General features: G+C 51.0%; 1 protein-coding gene across 1 annotated transcript in view; it reads left to right on the top strand.

Annotated features, from left to right (window-relative positions):
* The window catches only part of CSMD2 (CUB and Sushi multiple domains 2), a 661,952-nt gene that overhangs the window by 372,444 nt on the left and 270,914 nt on the right, over positions 1 to 18,594 (top strand). The window contains exon 13 of the mRNA XM_032640663.1: positions 11,804 to 11,986. Within this exon, the coding sequence (XP_032496554.1) occupies positions 11,804 to 11,986 (183 nt within the window). The remainder of the gene's footprint in view (positions 1 to 11,803; positions 11,987 to 18,594) is intronic.

Genomic DNA, 18,594 nt, shown 5'->3' with positions numbered 1-18,594 from the left:
CCCAGCTCCTCTGTCATTGACGTGGCTAGGCCCTCGTCACCTCTCACCTGATGACGACACAGTCCTCCTACCCAGCATCCCTGACTCCAGGCCCCTCCCCCAGCCCCACCCATCTGCCTCTTGCCGCTCAGTGATCTTCCTAGAATCCAAATCTGGCACAGTTCCCTGCTACTTAAAAAAAACACAAAACTTTAATGACAGCTTCTCACTGCTTTCAGGATAAAACACAGTCATTCGTGTGGCATCCAAGGCCCCCAACGATGATAATTCCAAGCCAAATTCTGGCTCCTATGAACCCATTCTAGGCAGATTACAGTTTATTGATCTATCTGGTCCTACAGCGTGTAGCCCAGTGCCTGGCACAATCGGGCACCCTTCCTCTACATCCTCTCAATCCCCTTTTGTCCCACTTTACCACCTCCCGGCACTCAGGTGCCAAGAGCCCACATTCTTCACTGTCCCCATAGACTCTGGGGTCAGGCAAACCCACTTTATAATCGAGTTCTGCCATTGGCTCTGTGTGTGATCTTCAGCCAATCCCTCCACATCCCTGAGCCTGAGTTTTCTCATCTGTGAAGAAGGACTGATAAACATTCATCTCACAGGAGTCTTGCGAGGATTCCGTGCAGTGAAGCCTCCAGCGTGGGGCATGGCACACTCGGTTTAAAAGCCTGATCCCCTCCCCTGCTTCCCTAGTCCTGCAGCTCTTCTAACCTGCACTCATGGCCCAAAGCTTCAGAATTATCTCCACCCCCATCTTAGCCCTTCTTTTATCCCAGCTCCTGGGGAATTCCATGCAGGACAGACATCTTGGCTCAGGGATGGGAGGGTGGCCGGGATGCATGTGTTCCACAGGTGGCATGAGGCATTTGAAGGCAGAAACCCCCAGGCATACCTGACCCCATCAGCATCAATACCCCATCTGCCCCCGTTCAGGTAGAGAAAACCTTCCTTAGGGCAGGCAGGTGACACTGCAGTATCATCACCGCCCCCCCTGCCCCCCACCCCCCGCCCATTAAAAGTTTGAGGTCCTGGGTGGGAAAAGTTGAGGGATTTATTTCCCAGAAATACTTCTCATTATGCTTGTCACAATCCCAGGTCAGGGTGGGGGAGGGGCCTCCAACTCTGTCAATATCTGAGTCTTTGGCACCTAGAAACTCAGGCCCCCTCCATGAGGGCAGCCAGCTGTAGGAAAGCATTCATATTTGCAATTGCTCTGCTTCCCAGCAGAATAAGAAATATTTAAGGAACAGGCAATTAGCACTTACCAGAAACATTATAAAATTACATACAACTTGCTAACAAGTTTTAGCATCAATCTCGGAGTCTCTCCACTTCCTGACTTGGAGCCTGGAATCTGGCAGCCTAATGCTAAATCTCGGAGGCCGGCCTAAGGGAGGAAGGAGCTGGGACCCTCACCCTGGAGATATGGAGAAGCAAGTCAGTAGAGATCATGCAGAAAGGATGCCCAGTAGTCCAGGGGACTCGTGTTGGAAATGAGGTCACCTGTGTATTCAACATCATCTAGGCCCCTATTATGTGTTACAGACACTGTTCAGACCACAAGGGGACACAAGGATAACAAGACAATCTGTGCCTTCACCCAGGTCTTAGTCTGTCTTCATTAGAGTCCAGGAAGTATGAGAAAATGGGGAAATATCAAGGAGGGGCAGCTAACCTTACTTGAGGGCATCAGGGAAGGCTCCCTGGAGGAGCTGGTGTCTGAAGCTAAGACTCGTTTATAAGATGGAAAGGAGTTGGCCAACATCCCAGAGAGAACAGGTTGACTTAGAAAGCCTGATCCCCTAGCGTTGCCTAGGGTTGAAGCTAAAACTTCCACAGAATAAAGTTTGAGAGCAAGTAGGGGGAAGATGACCAAGTCTAGCCTTCTGCAGGCGGTGCCTGCATCCCCTTCTCCAGAGCTGAACTCTGGTGGTGGCACCAGGAGGCCTCCTGAAACAGATGGTGTTAGAGCTGAGCTTGAAAGGAGACCAAGGGCAGCAGCCCAGCATCCTGACTCTGCTCCTTTTTGGACCCTGCCTTTCCTCCAATCAGAGCGTTAAGCACATGGCCATTTTCAGCCTCCAGTCTGCAATTTTCAGGACCTCTGTCTCTTCTTACTTTATCCCCATAAGCTCAGAGGCCCAAACTTTCCAACTTCAACCAGGAATGACACCAGGCATGTTCCTAAGATGTTCACTGAGTCTCCATGATACCCTTAAAACTTCCTCAGGCACTGGGACCTAGAGGTTTGCTAGATACAGGCAGCAGCTGCCCCTCTCAGGAAGGCCCAGTGGGACCCACGCTACACACGAGTCTTTCTTGGCCCCCCGGGAGGCCAGGGGTGCTAAGCAGTGAAGGATGCTGCACCTTTAAAATTTGGCAGGAAGTCATCTGTCAATGACATATACTCTTTAAATACATGGGCTTTTGCAAACGGCAAGCTCCAGTTTGGAGCTGATACAGACAGCCTGGGGGCAACCTGGATGTTCTACATGTCTGTCTTCACCCCATATTCACCATATTCACCCCTGTTTCCCAACCTCCTTCAGTCTGTGACACACCCATGACAGTGTGGTGGAGGAAAGGGACGGGAGGGAGGAAAGAGATGGGAGGGACAAATGTCACCCACTTCCTCCACCCACATCTCCATCCCATTCATGAAAATTGTGTGCAGAGAACGATGCACAGGTTCCCAGAGATACATGTACAGCTGCCCTCTGTCTCCTGCCTGCTTGTGCCCTTCCCATCATCAGTAGAAACGTACAGTGGGATGTGGTTCCCAGGAAATCCATGAGATCCGGGCATGCCCAGAGGTCGTCTTAACGCACCGAAGATGTCCTGGTCACTCATTAGGAGTCTGTGCTGGTTGAACAATTGGTCTGGAGGGCTCAGAATGCCCATAAGGCACTGCGCTTGGTTCTGGAGGTACAAAGAGCAGTAGGGGTGGGACCCCCGTCTGTAAGGAGCTGATCCCGGCTCTTCACGGTCTCCCAGACCATCTCTCCAGCCTCATCGCCTTTCATCATCACATCCTGCCACATTGAACTTCTAACTGTTCTCCAGAATTAAAAGAAATAAATAAATAATTGTCCAAGGGGGCTGGGAGTGAAAGAGAGAGAGAGAGAGCGCCTAAGGCTGCCTGGGTGACTCAAGGGTACAGCCCCAAGGAAGCACTTGAGCTGACACTGAGAGATGATTCTTTGTCTAGTTGACAAGTGGAGGAGGGTGTTTATTAGGAAGAAAGGACAGCAGGTACCAAGTTAGAGCCACGTGAGAGCTGGCTGGGCTCTGCCAACAATGGGCCAATAATGACCGTGAGGAAACACCTCCTGGTTCCTGGTTACGTGCCACGTGCTGGACATTTCGACAGTTGTCTTATATACATAAACTCATTTAATCCTGAAAACAACCCTGCAAGGTTGCTGTTCTTGTTACCATTTCTGTATTACAAGTGACAAAACTAAGACTCAGAGAGGATATGAAAGGTACCCAAGGTCTACTACTTAGTGTCAGAGCCAGGATACAGATCCGGGACTTGCTCAGAGTCCTCACCTTCGCGCTATTTTGCCCCCTGCCCGTGGCTCCGTTTTGTGGTGAACCTCAAGGTCGGACATGGACAAATAGGAGGCTGGGGCGGGAGGGGGCAGGCAAAGGTCCTGCCACGCCAAGGAGTTGGGGTTTTCATCTGTGGATTTTAGGGAAGCCATGGAAGAATCAACGAGCAGGGCACACTAATGATCAGATGTTTGTTCCCGAGTGATCTCGTGCTGCTTTGCAGAATATGACAGAGTAGAGGGAAGGGGCAGGGGAACGGCTCTTGCCTAACGCCATGCCCAGGTGAGGAATTGAGACGGGTGGACTTGGGCGGTGAGGGGAAGAATGGAGAGCAGAGGGTGCAGGGATGTCCCGGAGGAGGAACCGCCAGGAGGTGGTTAGCGAGGGCCGTGACGGGGAGGGGAGGGCAGAACCCAGGCTGATTCCTGTGTCTGCCTGGACAGCCTCCATGAAGCCTCTTGCCTCCCCCAGCCCCAGCCCGAGACCGGAGCTGCCTCCCCTTCGCCCCCAGAGGTTGTGTGGTCAGGTACACACCCAGTCCCGGCCCGCATCATTTACTCTGTAACTATCTCTAGAGCCACCTGACTGTGAGTTGTCCAAGGGCAGGGGCCCTGTGTCAGGCAGCTCTGTATCATTAGCACTGAGCGTGGCATTTGACACACTCCCCGTGCAACACATATCAGCTGTGCTCACACACTGAGCAGCGTGCTGCCTGTGCTCCAGACGCTGTGCTCAGTGATCAACAACACATAACTGACGCCTGCCTCCATAGGGCTTCCCTTCCAGTGCGTGGGGAGATGAGAAACGAGGAAGCCACCTGGCAGCCAGCAGGGCGCCAGTGGGGGCTGAGATGGTGAACCAAGTTGTCCCTGATGCCCCAACAGACAGTAGGCTCCAGGAGAGTGGAGATTTTTGCCCTTTTTTCCACCGCTATACGTGCAATGTCTAGAACAGGAGCTAATGAAATGAATAGAGGAATACTTACAATCGGTGCTGCAAAGAAAAAGACCAGGGTGCCAAGAGAGCAAAGGAAAAGGGAAACATCTAAGAAGAGAGGTCAGGGAAAGCACCTTGAGGAGGTGACGTCTTAAGCTAAAGTCTGGGGCGTGAGCAGTCGGCCATGTGACATTGGGGAGGAGAGGAAGCTGCAGCCCGGGCTGAGGGAGCAGTGAATCAGTGAAGGAACAAATGAAGTCCCACCCGGTTGGAAAGGCAGCAAATCGTAGCCCATGGTCAGACCCTCCTCTCCCTCTACACGGCGCTGCTCTTCTTGGAGCACATCCAGTGGTGAGTTTATACAGACACGAGAAGCAGTTCCTTCTCTACAGACATTGTTATAAAAGAGGATTCCAATTTGGTATCACAAATTGAAGAACCTGGGGAGAAGACAGCAAGGTTGATCACAGACGATAGGAATAAAGCAGCGGAGAAAGGGGAAAGAGAATATGCAGAGCCCAGTCGCGATGGAATTCTGAGGGTCTTTGAAGCACGCATCTTGTGTTCGCCTTGCTTCTGGTCAGCAGAAGGAGGGAGAGGGAAAGATGAACACTTATAGAGGGGAATTCTGTTAGGCCAGATAACAGGAAGCTGCACGCGTGATTTCCTCCAAGTCAGAATTTGGCTTATGGATTTGCAGTTCTGGGTGGCCAGGAGGGTCAAGGTCACATGCCTTTTCAGGCAGGGCTGTGGAGCCCAGGGAGTCCCCTTGCAGGAGGGCAAGGGGACTTGGTTCCCGTGTGTCCCCAGCAGGGGTTGGCGCTGAGCTTGGAGGGAAGATCCAGACCAGGACAAGGGTGTCTGAGGGCCAGCCCGCAGCCCCGCTGGCTTCCTGAAAGGCGCTCTCAAACTCTCGAACCATCCTGCTCTGTTCTTTTTTTGTGTGTGGTACACAGGCCTCTCACTGTTGTGGCCTCTCCCGTTGCGGAGCATAGGCTCCGGACGCGCAGGCTCAGCGGCCATGGCTCACGGGCCCAGCCGCTCCGCGGCATGTGGGATCTTCCCAGACCGGGGCACGAACCCGTGTCCCCTGCATCGGCAGGCGGACTCTCAACCACTGCGCCACCAGGGAAGCCCAATCCTGCTCTGTTCTTCCTCTCCCCCGACCTGGTCCTGATTCCATGGTCTGCACATGCTGCTCTCCAACGCCTTGGCCCTCTTTGCCAAGTGCACCCTTAAACCTGACTTCCCCGAGGTCACCCCTACCCAGGAGCCCTCTCCAGCACTAGCAGCTCCTGTCCACAGGCCCCGTGAGCTTCACATTTGAGCCGTGGGCTCGTGCGCTCGCTCTCCATTGCTGTTCCACCTATGTGCAAAACCTTCCCTTTGACCTAGACTGTCTCCACCTCTGCCACTCGCTACCCTCCTCATGGATGTCACCAGCCTCTTCCTCTCCACTCTGGGTCTCACCATCACCTTGCCTCTCGTTTCTCAGCCTTCTCCCATCCTGTCAGTGCGGACCTTGCTCTCTGGCACCTCTGAAGCCTTCACTCCACCCACCTGCTCTGGGGCCCCTTGTCCCTTCCGCACCCCCACAGGTTCCTCCCTCTACTCCATTCACCATCCTTCTCTTGGCCTCTACATCCCCATCCCCTCCCCCGCTCCTCCTCTGTTCACTTCCTTCCTCCTTCAGCCTGAGACCCTTGCATCACACATCAGCCATTCCTTGAACAGTATCCTTGGCTCCCTGCCCACCGCCCTGCCGTTTTTCCACATGCACGTGAACCAGGTTCTGAGGGATCTGGGACAAGCCACACAGCCCTGCTCGGTGGCAGCACCCCTGTGAATGAGCTGTCTCCACCCTCCGTGGAACCCAGGGTGCATGGCAGTCCTTCCAGCCATGATTCCTCTTCTCCAGGTGACTGTTGCAGACGTTCTTGTCAACGTCACATCCTTCTCCCCACAACCCGTCCCTCACCTTCAGCAAACATCATGACACTTCGTCCTGCTCCACTAGGAAAGTAGAGCCTGTGTCATCACAAGATCTGCTTCAACCTCCCGCCCTCCTACCTGAAAGCTCGCTGTGATCACCTCTTCCCTCTGCCCCGCATCACGAGGGAAGGGGAGCTTCTTGGTCCCTAAGGTGAGCCCCCCAGCGTGCGCTGGGCCCCGGGCTCCTGCTTCTCCATAGCCTCGTGCTGTCACTGCCCATTTCAGCTAACCATTGTCTCTCATTCAGTTATATCCATTCATATTCTCTCTCTCTCTCTCTCTGCCCTCCCCTAGCATTTAATTATGGTCAAGTTTCTTCGACCTTAAAAAGCCTTTTCAGCTGCCCCCTCAAGGCCATATTCCTCATTAGTTGCCGCCTGAATTCTCCCTATTGCTTCACCTCCAAGAAATGCCTTCTTTATGAGTCATCTACTCTTCCCGGATCGTCTTCCTCTTCTCCCGTCGGTGCCCGGCCGGCCCCGTCATCACACTCAGTCTCCTGCCAGTATCCAGTGAGCTCCTTTCACTGACCTGCTTTCCAGTCCTTTCTACACTTCCCTGCCACGTTCGATGCTGTTGGTCTCCTTCCTGAAACTCATTCTCCTCTAAGCTTCCAGGGCTCCGCTCCCTGCAGGATCTCAGACTAGCCTTCTGCTGGTCCCTGCGGTGTCCCTAGCTGTTCTGTCCGGACTGATGTCTCCCCTTGGGTGGTCTCATTCTTCTCATGGCCCTCTATGAGCTGAATCCAAATTCTGTATTTCTAGACCAGATTTTCCTCGTGGGCATAAGACCCACGTAGCCCCTTTCTACTAGGTTTGTCCCCGTGGAGGTGCCAAGTGACCCTCCAGCCCTGCTCCCTCCACATCTGGTGAAGATGAAAGCAACCCAGTACCCAGGCCAAGCCCTGCAGTCATCGTAGCCCCTGCCTTCCCACTATCCCCTGTCTGCTCAATAGCAGTGTGGCCTGTGGCTTCTTCCTGCTTTAGACCTCCCAAGTCTTTCTGCCTCTCCCCATCCCCTCTGCCTGTGCCCAGTCCAGGATGCTGTCAAAACAGCTCCCATGGGCTTCCCTGGTGGAGCAGTGGTTGAGAGTCCGCCTGCCAATGCAGGGGACACAGGTTCATGCCCCAGTCCAGGAAGATCCCACATGCCGCGGAACGGCTGGGCTCGTGAGCCATGGCCGCTGAGCCTGCGCGTCCAGAGCCTGTGCTCCGCAACGGGAAAGGCCACAACAGTGAGAGGCCCGCGTACCGCAAAAAACAAAACAAAACAAAAAAAAAACAGCTCCCAGATCATTGGAAGCCTCCCTCTAGAACGGAACCTCCATGGCGGCAGGGCCTGTGTCTGCCTTGTTCTCTGTCTGACCCACAGTACCCAGCACAGTGGCTCATGCTAAGGAGACACTCAAATGTTTGTTGAATGAATGAACGATCTCCCTGCCTCCAGAATTGCTGCCCCCAGACGGTTCTCCAGGCAGCAGTCAGGGTGACCTTTTAAAATCCACACTATGAAATGCCAAGTGGAATGAAACCCTTTCCTGAGCCCGCGTTGCCTACACTCTGAAGTCCAGTCTCGTTAGCAGGTCGAACAGGCCCTTTTGTGGGTTGGCCCTGCCTGCCTCTTCCAGCCTCATCTCTCATCACCTGGTGGAAAGTACTCATGCTTGTGGAAAGGCAATGTGGCATGGTGGTGAAGAGCCCTGGAACCATACAACCTGGGTTTGGACCTCAGATTCACCATTTCCTGGCTCTGTGACCTTGGATAATTACATCACCTCCCTGTGCCTCAGTCTCCTCACCTTTAAAATGGAGATAGTAGTACCTAGGTCACAGTGTACTGTAAGGATGAAATGATGCACTATGTAAAGTTCTCAGAGCGGCTGCCAGCACACAGTCAGCGCTAGAGTGATTAGTTCTGTAACTAAAAGTTCGTTATGATCGTAACGATTAGTTAGTTATCATCACTGCTATCACTGCAGTCCTGCAAACAGCCTCTGAGGCTCTGCATGGGCTCCTCCCCCACCTGAAGGGTCCTTCCTCTCCTCTCCCTCCCACTAATGCCTTTCTCTTCTTCCCAGCTTTACTGAGATGTAATTAACATATAACATTGTGTAAATTTAAGGTGTACAACGTGTTGATTTGATATATGTATATATTGTGAAATGATTACCACAGTAAGGTTAGTTAACACACTCATCACCTCACCTTACAGTTTGTGTGTGTGTATGTGTTGAGAACTTTTAAGACCTACCCTCTTAGCAACTTCCAAATATACAATACACTGTCGTTAACCGGAGTCACCATGCTGTACATCATATCCCCCTGACTTATTCATCTTATAACTGGAACTTTGTATCCTTTTACCACCTGCATCTATTTCCCCCACCGCACTCTTGTCAACCACCGTTCTACTCTCTGTTTCTATGAGTTCATTTTTTTTAGATTCCACATATAAGTGAGATCATACGGTATTTGTCTTTCTCTGTACAACTTATTTCACTTAGCATAATGCCCTCAAGTTTCACCCATGTCACAAATGGCAGGATTTCCTTCTTGTTTGTGGCTGAGAAATATTCCATTGTATGTGTGTGCCACGTTTTCTTTACCTGTCCATCCATCAGTGGACACGTAAGTTGTTTCCATGGCTTGGCTGTTAGTAAATAATGCTGCAATGAATCCCACATACTCCTTTCACCTGTTGGCTCCTACACAGGCTTCAGGCCTCAGCTTAAACATCCTCCAAGAAGGCCTCCTCCAGGAAGCCTTCCCTGATGCCAGGGTTGGGATTGGGCTGAGATGAGAAAGACATTCACCTTGGGCATAATTTTAAGGGAAGCACCAAAGAACTCAGTAATTAAATAATATTTTAATGTAGTATTTTTTAAAAACCAAGATTAATGCAAAATATCCATGATAAAAAAATAGCATTTCAATAATGACAGGCTCTGATGGCCAGGACTAGGGTGGGACAAGTGAGGTGAGCTGTGCAAGTGCTGGGTCGGATCTGGTCTTTTTATTAAGTTCTGGTGTTTTTCTTCATGTTGGATTTGATTTATAGGCATCAATTTTGATTTTCTGAAAACATAATATTGCACTAAGATCGTATTTGTCTAGATGGCTGAGTTTCTGTGCTCCCTACAGTTTTGTGTGCAAGGTTAGTGCATCACTCCCCGCACCCTGTTTCCAGCCCCACCCTCCAAGTTTGAGTTGTGTTGCTCCTCCTGGGCGCATCCATGGCACAAACGACCCTGTGTCGTAAATACTCGCTTCCTTGTCAGGACTGTTCAGTCCTTGAGACCAGAGCCCACGTCCAGGTCTCAAGTGTCTGGCACAGGGACTGGCACACAGTAGGTGCTCGTTATATGCTTCCGCTCGCACTGACGGCAGGAGAAACCGGATGGGTGTGGAAACAGCCCGGCCTGCACAGTGGAGAGGCCTGGGCAGCTTCTTCCTCCCGCTTAGGACGCTTGTCCTCTGGAGCTGGTCACACCTTCAGGGCACCTGCTGTGGTCTAAGATGCAGGCAGGTGGACCCCGCATTTACATCTTCTACAGCATGCTGGGGCCTCACCAGGACACCTTAAACCTGGGTCCTGTCCCAGGCAGGGAGCCCCAGCTCTGTCTTCAAACACTGGGTACCTTCCTCCAGGTCTCAGGATGTCCGCAGTGACAGGCCTCACGCCCCAGAGAGAGCGTGTTTGGGGACACCAGAAGAAAGAGGGCCTCGCTGCTCACTCCTGCAGGCTGACTTGTCCCGGGGCCCGTCTTCCGTTCCTCCGATCCCCTGGGGCTCTGGGATCTGGAGCCAAGGGGCCACCTTCCTGGGAATGCCTCAGTGGCTGCCCTCCCCCAGCCCTGGCAGGAGAAGAGCCAGCCTCAGAGGAGGGTTGAGGTGTGCTTTCAGGTTGTGTGTAGAGGGACAGGCCAGGGGCACGTGTGAGATGAGAGGCAGGTGAGCTGACCCGCCCTTGAGTTCTCAGCCCTGGTGTCTGCTCACACGGACCCCTCTTCTCCCCCGAACACAAGGACTCTTGCTGTTTGACTTAGATCTCTCTCTCTCTTTCACACACACACACACAATCCCAGCCAAAGAATGCCTTGTTCTGCCAGTAGTAGGGAACCATGAGTGTGACAGTCAACAGCCCATCCATATAAGGTGGCAGTACTCGGGGCTCACCTGACCAGCCCACAGGGCCCAACAGCTGTGGTAAGAAAGCTTTTGCAGAACCACCCGTGTCGGGGCCATGCACAGCAACTTCGGGGACTATGGCTCCTGGCAGCCCATAATGGTGCCTACGGAAAGCGTAGGGTCCCTTTGGCCTGACAGTCCTGGGAAGGTGTCCAAAAACTTCCCCTTACTCCAGCCACCTCTCTCCCGAATCATAGGACTCCTGCCGTCCTCACCTCACCATCTGTCACATCAGCCATGCCTCGCGTCCTTCCTGCAGGGTGCCTTCCTCTCTGGGAGCAGAGCTCCTCACCCGCCCTCTCTCCTGCTTCTTCCTCCCCGCCTCCCTGCCCTTCATGTCTCACAGCACCAAGCACGGGGCTGGTGGAGGCGGGGGCAGCTCTGGGGGAAACTCCAGGGACTTGGCCAGGACAGACTCCTTTCCTGGAACGTCGGGGTCCTGATTGACTCTGCCACGAGGCAGCCAGCCCATCATGTCCCCAGAGCCCAGACCCTCAGAGCCGTCTCAGGGAACCCACTCCCTGTCTGATTCACCACTGTTGAATCAAATGAAAATTTAAAGGCATACTTAATGAGTCATGTGTTTCATTTTACCTGCTCCCATCTTAAATTGAATTAAAAATGTATCTTCGTGAAAGTGCTTCCATATCAGAAGCCAGTGAATATTGACTCTCACTTAGTCTCTGGTTGGGGGAAAGGCAAGCAGCAAACCGTCAGCCACCTTCTCATCTTGCGCTTGCCTGGACGGCTCAGGAAGGGACTGAGCTGAAAATCTATCAAGTGACGTGAGCAATCTGAATGCGAGTCAAGTCAGTAAAGATCGCTCCGACCCGTGAGCTTGTGAATTCCTAGGACAGGCGCCTCACAAAGCATGTAGACCCACCTTCCCTGAATGAAAACATCCAAGCACCTGGAACACTCTGTGTGGACATAGAGTCCAGGCATTTGAGAGCAGGAGGGCCTCATCCTCCCAAGATGCTGTTTTAAACACGACCTTGCAGGGTTTCTCATCAAAAACCCACCTGGGTCCCTCCGAGCCCAGCCTCGTGGCGGAGGTGCAGCATGGCCTTCCAGCTCCGAGAGGCATGGAGTCACCACGTGTCTCTGTTTTCTCTTTTCCTGTCTTGCAGAGATCGAGCAGGGCAGTTGCGGAGATCCTGGCATACCTGCCTACGGCTGGAGGGAAGGCTCCTGGTTTCGCCACGGTGATACACTCCAGTTTGAGTGCCAGCCGGCCTTTGAGCTGGTGGGGCAGAAGGCAATCACATGCCAAAAGAATAACCAGTGGTCGGCTAAGAAGCCAGGCTGCGTGTGTAAGTGAGCGGGGAGGGCGCCGCTTCGGGGTCTCCACCGAGAGGCCAGGGGCCCATTTCCTAGCTAATCCGGACCCCATCCTTGGGAACCTCGTAGGTCGTAACCGTAGCTTCACTCTGGTTGGTTTCTTCTCCTCAAAACGTTGCTGGCTGAGTCCTCATTTCTGGCAGTGACGTGGATCATAGCACTGAGAATGATTGCTCTTGACATTTGGGGGCCTTCTTCAACGCCATCTTACTCTCCCTGGTGACCCTTGAGAGCAAAGTCAGACCCTGACATTTCCTCCTCACCCTTCTTGCTGTCATTGACGCCATATAGTCAAGCCAGGGCAGAAGGTGCTGGCGATGATTTCGTGAGACGGTAGACTCTGTGCCAGCCTTGGGGTACCATGAGACACCATGGCCTTGCGGGGATGTATACAAAGTTTCATCAGATTGCTTCCTCTTGCATTGGATTAGGGAGGGATGGGGATCAAGCTGTCTTTGAATTGTTGATCTTTCAGAGAAAGGGTTGGAGTTGAGTGCTCCGTTCTCCGGAGATAACAAGGAATCCTTTCTTCCTTTCTCTGGGATGGTCTGACCTCCCTTTCCGGCGCAAAAAATACTTTAAGTACTGGCTCCCAGGGAAATTGGCAAGTGTAAGGGGACTGTGTATAGGGGAGCAGGCTTGGTCTTTGTTGAGAAGTCAAAGGTTCCACCTCTCGGGGCTGTCACCTCTTCTCCCAGCCCTCGCCACTGCCCCTCTCCGTCTCTTACAATCTGCTTCCCTCGGGGAAGGGCAGACAGACTGACCCTCTGATCTTTCTTGCCATCTCAGTGGGCTTCTCAGGGCCTTGGAGTGCTGCCTCATAGAGAGTGGTTGCCCCTTGGGGCCGGGGAGAGGAATGACGTGGGAGACTATAAGGGAGTATCTGTGATGACAGAGAGTTTGGCATGTGAGTTGGTGAGTTGGGTCATACCACGGTGATTCTACTTGTCAAACAAAAAAATCACTTTGTGTAGTTGACAAAGCATTTTTGATGACTTGCGAGCTTATGTAAGAATTCTTGCCGAGGTTTAAAGATCAAATCGTTCTTAGATACACATTAAGCAAATCGCCCTTACTGAAAAAAATAAAATTGCATGAAATTAGCTGCCCATCTCTGGCCCAGTGTGGTTAGATATGTGTACCCTGAAAGCCAAGGGGACCAGAGGGGCAGGGGAGGTTAGCAGGGGGCAGCTCCAGGCAGGCAGGAACAAAGGGCCTGACAGTCTAGAAACGAGCCCAGGTCAGAGTGGGTGGGTGGAATGGAGTTCCCCAGGGTGGGTCGGAGGCAGGACCTCAGAAGGCAAAGGTCCAGACTGTGGGAGTCCCAGCTAGTGTGGGTGTTCCATCTCTGAAATCCATCTAGGTGAGACAAGGCAGGGAGAACTGGAAAGGGTCAGGTCTCTGGGGCAGAGAGCTGGCAGGAGTGAAGTGTGTAGCAGAGCCAGCCAGCCACTTGTAACCAGGATAAAGTTCCCTGCCTCACAGGCTGAGAGATGCGGGGAGCAGAACGCTACCGGGGGAGAGGGGGGTGGGGTCTGTCACTCAAGCCCTCCAGGAATTTACTTGACCCTTTGGCTCTTAGAAGTAGTTTCAGGAAATGTTTCTAGAACCTTCTGTAAGTGCTGCTCAGCAGGCCCCTCGTTTCCAGGAGGGAAGCTGACAGGATGCTGGGTACTGCTTACAATCACCTGAGAAGAGATGAGGGCAGAGCAGTCCTGGAAGATATGGGGCGGTGCTCTCTGTGGTTTGAAATAAGGAAGAGGGGCTTCCCTGGTGGCGCAGTGGTTGAGAGTCTGCCTGCCGACACAGGGGACGCGGGTTCGTGCCCCGGTCCGGGAAGATCCCACATGCTGCGGAGCGGCTGGGCCCGTGAGCCATGGCCGCTGGGCCTGCGCGTCCGGAGCCTGTGCTCCGCAACGGGAGAGACCACAACAGTGAGAGGCCCACGTACTGCAAAAAATAAAATAATAATAATAAAATAAGGAAGAGGAGCCCCAGGCTTACTGATGAGAACGGTGAAGCAGGCACTCTGGGGGGCTAGGATGGCATTTCTTCTTCTGAATGATTCTGGGAGGTGGGGGATGGTATCCCCAAGGTACTCCCATTACTAGGGCTTTTCTGGTCATTTGGGTGTAAGAGACACAGCTTGAGTCTCAGGGGTGCTGGCTTCAGTGGAGGAGGCCAGGGAGAGCCTGCTGGCCCCAGGCCTTTGCACCACAAGCAAGATCACGAGTGAGTGCCATCTGTCCGCTCTCTACTGAGTACCCAGCCCCTAAGCTGATGCATCCCTAGGTCCTGGGCTTTGCCCTCAGGTGGTGAAAGATGGTACTAAGGGGCTTCCCTGGTGGTGCAGTGGTTGAGAGTCCGCCTGCCGATGCAGGGGACACGGGTTTGTGCCCCGGTCCGGGAAGATCCCACATGCCACGGAGCGGCTGGGCCCGTGAGCCATGGCCGCTGGGCCTGCGCGTCCCGAGCCTGTGCTCCGCAACGGGAGAGGCCACAACAGTGAGAGGCCCGCGTACCACAAAAAAAAAAAAAAAAAAAAAAAAAAAGATGGTACTAAGAAAATCCGGGTGCTCTGAGAGAACTTTGGATTCAACATCCGGAGACCCGTATCTTAGTCCTGGCTCAGTTTTGTGACTATGGCCAGGGCAACTTCCCTCTGGAGTTTGGTTTACTAATCTATCCGATGGGGTGGCACTCCCCAAACTCTAAGCCTCTATGATCGTATTTATAGAAAAAGACAACAGTGACATGGACAGTCCTCACATTTTCCATCGTGAATACTTGGAAACCACTCTCTAAACTGGGTCATTTACAGAGGAGCTCGTGCTTCAAGGGATAAAGTTAAAATTTGGCGTTCTGCCTGATCCCAGATCAAATATATCATAGTGTGTGATCTGCAGAAAAGGGACAACATCTGTAAGCACTTATAAAAGTATAAAATAGTACAGTCAGCCTCTGGGTTTTATAATGTGGTCATAAATGTACATAGAAAAGCACCTCTAGCAAACATCAGCTTAAGTGTCCTAAATTTTAGCACACATTAGTCACAATAAATATTAACACAATATTTAGCAAACAGTACTGTTCTTTCCTTCTGAGGGTTTAGAAGAGGATTGGGGGGATGCTTTGATGGCTCAAATTTTTTTGAACATCTGTCCAAAAAGTGCACAGCGGTGCATTGTTCTTCTCTTGAAACATTTTCTTCAAAAGAGTTCCTTACTCGGGAATTGCCTGCCGAGACTACACAAGTACACCGTTGCCTTCCTGTTCCAAAACATTTTCTGTAGCAAGCAGAGACTTCAGAATCATCTCGTTGGCTTTCGATCTGTCCTCACAGCAGTAGATGCTCAATAGATGGTCTTTTTTTCACTCGGTTTTAAAGAAGATGATGTCTCTCGCAGTGAAAAGCATTTTGAAAGAAAAGATGGAGCCAGCTTCTCTCCTCTTACTCTCTCTTCTTCCTTGGCTAATTCACATCTCCAGGGATCACTGCTCCAAATCAGGTGGCACCAGTGCCACTTTCCATCCATTCTACAGTATTTACTGTGTGTCTACCCCGTGCCAAGCGCCAGGCATTGGAGTCAGAGCTCTTTGGGCTCTGCCTGGGAAACATGCTCAACCTGGGGTCCTGGTGAGAAAGCTCCCCGCAGGTTACACATACTCTTCACCTCCCTCACAGGAACATCGAGAGCCTGTCCACTTATTCCTCCACGACAAGAGATACAAGGGAAGGAAGATACAAATAACTCTGATGGTGGTTTGCACAACACTTGATGCTTTGTTGACAGGCTAGCAGAATACTTCACACTTCATAAGGAAGTCAGGAAACCAATTATCAGTCCATTAACAGCCACTTGCAGAAGAAGTTTCAAAACAGCCTTCACCAGAGAAACGCCAAGACTGCACAAATGCCAGCTTCCTTTCGCCATTTTGTAAACCACCACGAGAAGGTGTGACTCCTAACTGCTCAAGTGCCTAATGTATGTAGCATAGGTGTGAAATGGGAATATACTGAGATGTACACAGTGCGAGTTACAAACCAGCAGCCGAACCTTGAGAGACCAAGGGAGGGAGAAGTGGGTCCTCTGGGGCTCAGAGAAAATGTCACAGATGATGCAGGGCTGGAGCCGGGGCTTGAAGGGTTGGGAGGTAAAGGAGGGTGCTCCGCACAGGGATGCTACGGGGAATGGTCCTCTCCGAGCGCCCTCCTGTCCCTTGCTGGACAGAGAAATGGATTGAGTCCTAGGGTCATCAGGATCCTCAACCTCAGCGCTACTGACATTTGGGGCCAGATGATTCTTTTCTGTCGGGGGCAGTCTTGTGCATTGCAGGATATTTTAGCAGCAGCCTTGTTCTCTACCCGCTAGAAGCCAGTAGCACACACACCCACCTCCCGCTGCCAGTTGTGACAGCCAAAACTGTCTCCAGACATTGCCATACATCCTCTGGGGGAAAAAGCCACCCAGGATGGAGAACCGCCAGTCTAGGATAACCTAGTCTTGTCAAATTCTAAATACAATGAAATCTGTATATTTGCATTTTGTGTTAGATCGTGATTAAAATCTATACAATAGTGACAGTGAGGAAGCATGGGGTAAGGGAACATGCCAGCATTTATTACATGTTTTGTGTCATTGGGAAGATAGGCGTCTTCCCTACAACGTTATGGAATATTTATTCTCTCATTTTTACAGATGAAAACAAAGCTCGAGGAGACAAGGTACATAGGCTCAGAGGTTATAGAACCATGAAATGATGGGCTGGAATTTAAACTATTGATTGACAGAGCAGGCTTCTACTCCATATCCTGCACTCTCTCTATGGCACCAGACATCCAGAATCCAAGGGGTCATCTGCAGCAGGAGAAACAGGGAAGTCTTAGGACAACAAAATTCGTCCAGACTACAGAAACAAACTGTTGTCTGTGTTACCCCCCATGAAGTAACAGAGATGGACAAGAGTGAAATAAGTTCATGAAGACTAGATCCATGTAGTCCCTTGTTGGGACTACATCAGTATTTGCACACCAATACACAATATGCTGATGTCAAAGGCAATTCCTCATCTTTACTTTTTCTCGTTCCTTCTACCCATCCATTTATCCATCCATTCTGATTTATTGAGTACCTGCTATGTACAGAGTCAGCTGCATAAGAGGGTATGGATTTTCCTGGTAAAATTCTAAACCGGAGGGCCTCTGGGGATGACGCTGCTTAGCTTGAAGTGGTGATCTCGTAGTGCCGTGTCCTATATAATGTGCTGTTAACTCTTTCAATAAGTATCTGGGGCTTAAGGGCCACTACTCAACACAGGCTTCTGGTATATTCTCATATTTTAAAAGTTTAAATGAATAAGATACTCTTAATTCATTTCCTTAATCATTTTCAAATCTGGCCATTCCTTTTTGATTCTTATGCCTGTACACACATATTTCGTATGGCTTTAATCAAAGTGAACATGCCGTCTCGCATTCCGTCTCTTCAAGTTCACGTTATATTGCATATCTTGCCATGCTACTACATGTCTTTTGTAACTATCATTCTTCACGCCTATGGAATATTCTGTCTAGTGAGTGGACCGTAACTTCGGCTACCAATTATGTTCAATTATTTTTATACACGGCTATAATGAACATCCTCAAGCGTATGGCCTTTTTTTTTTTTTTTTCTTCTCTTGAATTATTTTCTTAAGATAAGTTTCCAGGAATGACGTTGTTGGGCCAGAGTAGGAACATTTAAAACTAGCTCTTGATGTATACTCCTATGTTTCTCCCCCAAAATGTCGTGCCGGGTCATAACGTCAACAGCGAAAGCTTTAAGGTTAAAAATAAGATTCGTATAATACGTGTCCTTCCCATCCAGAAATATGGCATAGATTTCTCTGGTGTTCATCTACTTCCCCTTTTCTAAATATAACAACTTTGTGGTTTCCTTCATATAGGTCACATATATCTCTTGTAACCTCTACCAGCATCGCCAAACCTCAAGTCTTTGTGCGGCCTTTTAAAAATTGCTAATTTAATAGGTAGAAGTTGAATACATCCCTCCAGCACACCCTTGTCAACTTCCGCAAAGTGCCAAATGTTATAAGTGCTGCGAATGTAGAGACGAATTGAGCACAGCCCTTGACTTCAAAGAGCTCGCTCTAACATGAAGATAGACATAATTATGTAAATTAAAGTGGGCTCTTGTGGTTCAAAATTTAGCTTTTCAACTAGAAAGCGTTGGTGAATCAGATGCATTTAGAACCTGCCCCATGAAGATTCATTCTTTTATTTAACACATATTCAATGGGGGCCAGCGATGGGGCAGGCATCGTAGTGGGTGTGGAACAGGGAAGCAACAGCCCCTCTGCTCTTACAGCATAGACTTAGGTCGTCGCTATTAGAATAGTTGGGGCTCAAAGAGGGGAGGACAGATTTGAAGCCCTGCTGGGAAGGGAGCTACCCTAGTGGCAGTACTGGGTTCTGAGAAAAGCCGGGGGGATCTGGACCTCTACAAAAGGAGGACGTTCATTGGATACGCTGACACACATACACACACACACGCGCGCGTGCACACACACATGCCCAGTC

This window comes from Phocoena sinus, chromosome 1 (genome assembly GCF_008692025.1).
Source record: "Phocoena sinus isolate mPhoSin1 chromosome 1, mPhoSin1.pri, whole genome shotgun sequence".
Lineage (NCBI taxonomy): Eukaryota > Metazoa > Chordata > Mammalia > Artiodactyla > Phocoenidae > Phocoena > Phocoena sinus.
Note: the sequence above shows the minus strand (reverse complement) of the source record. Positions and strands in the feature narration are given on the sequence as shown.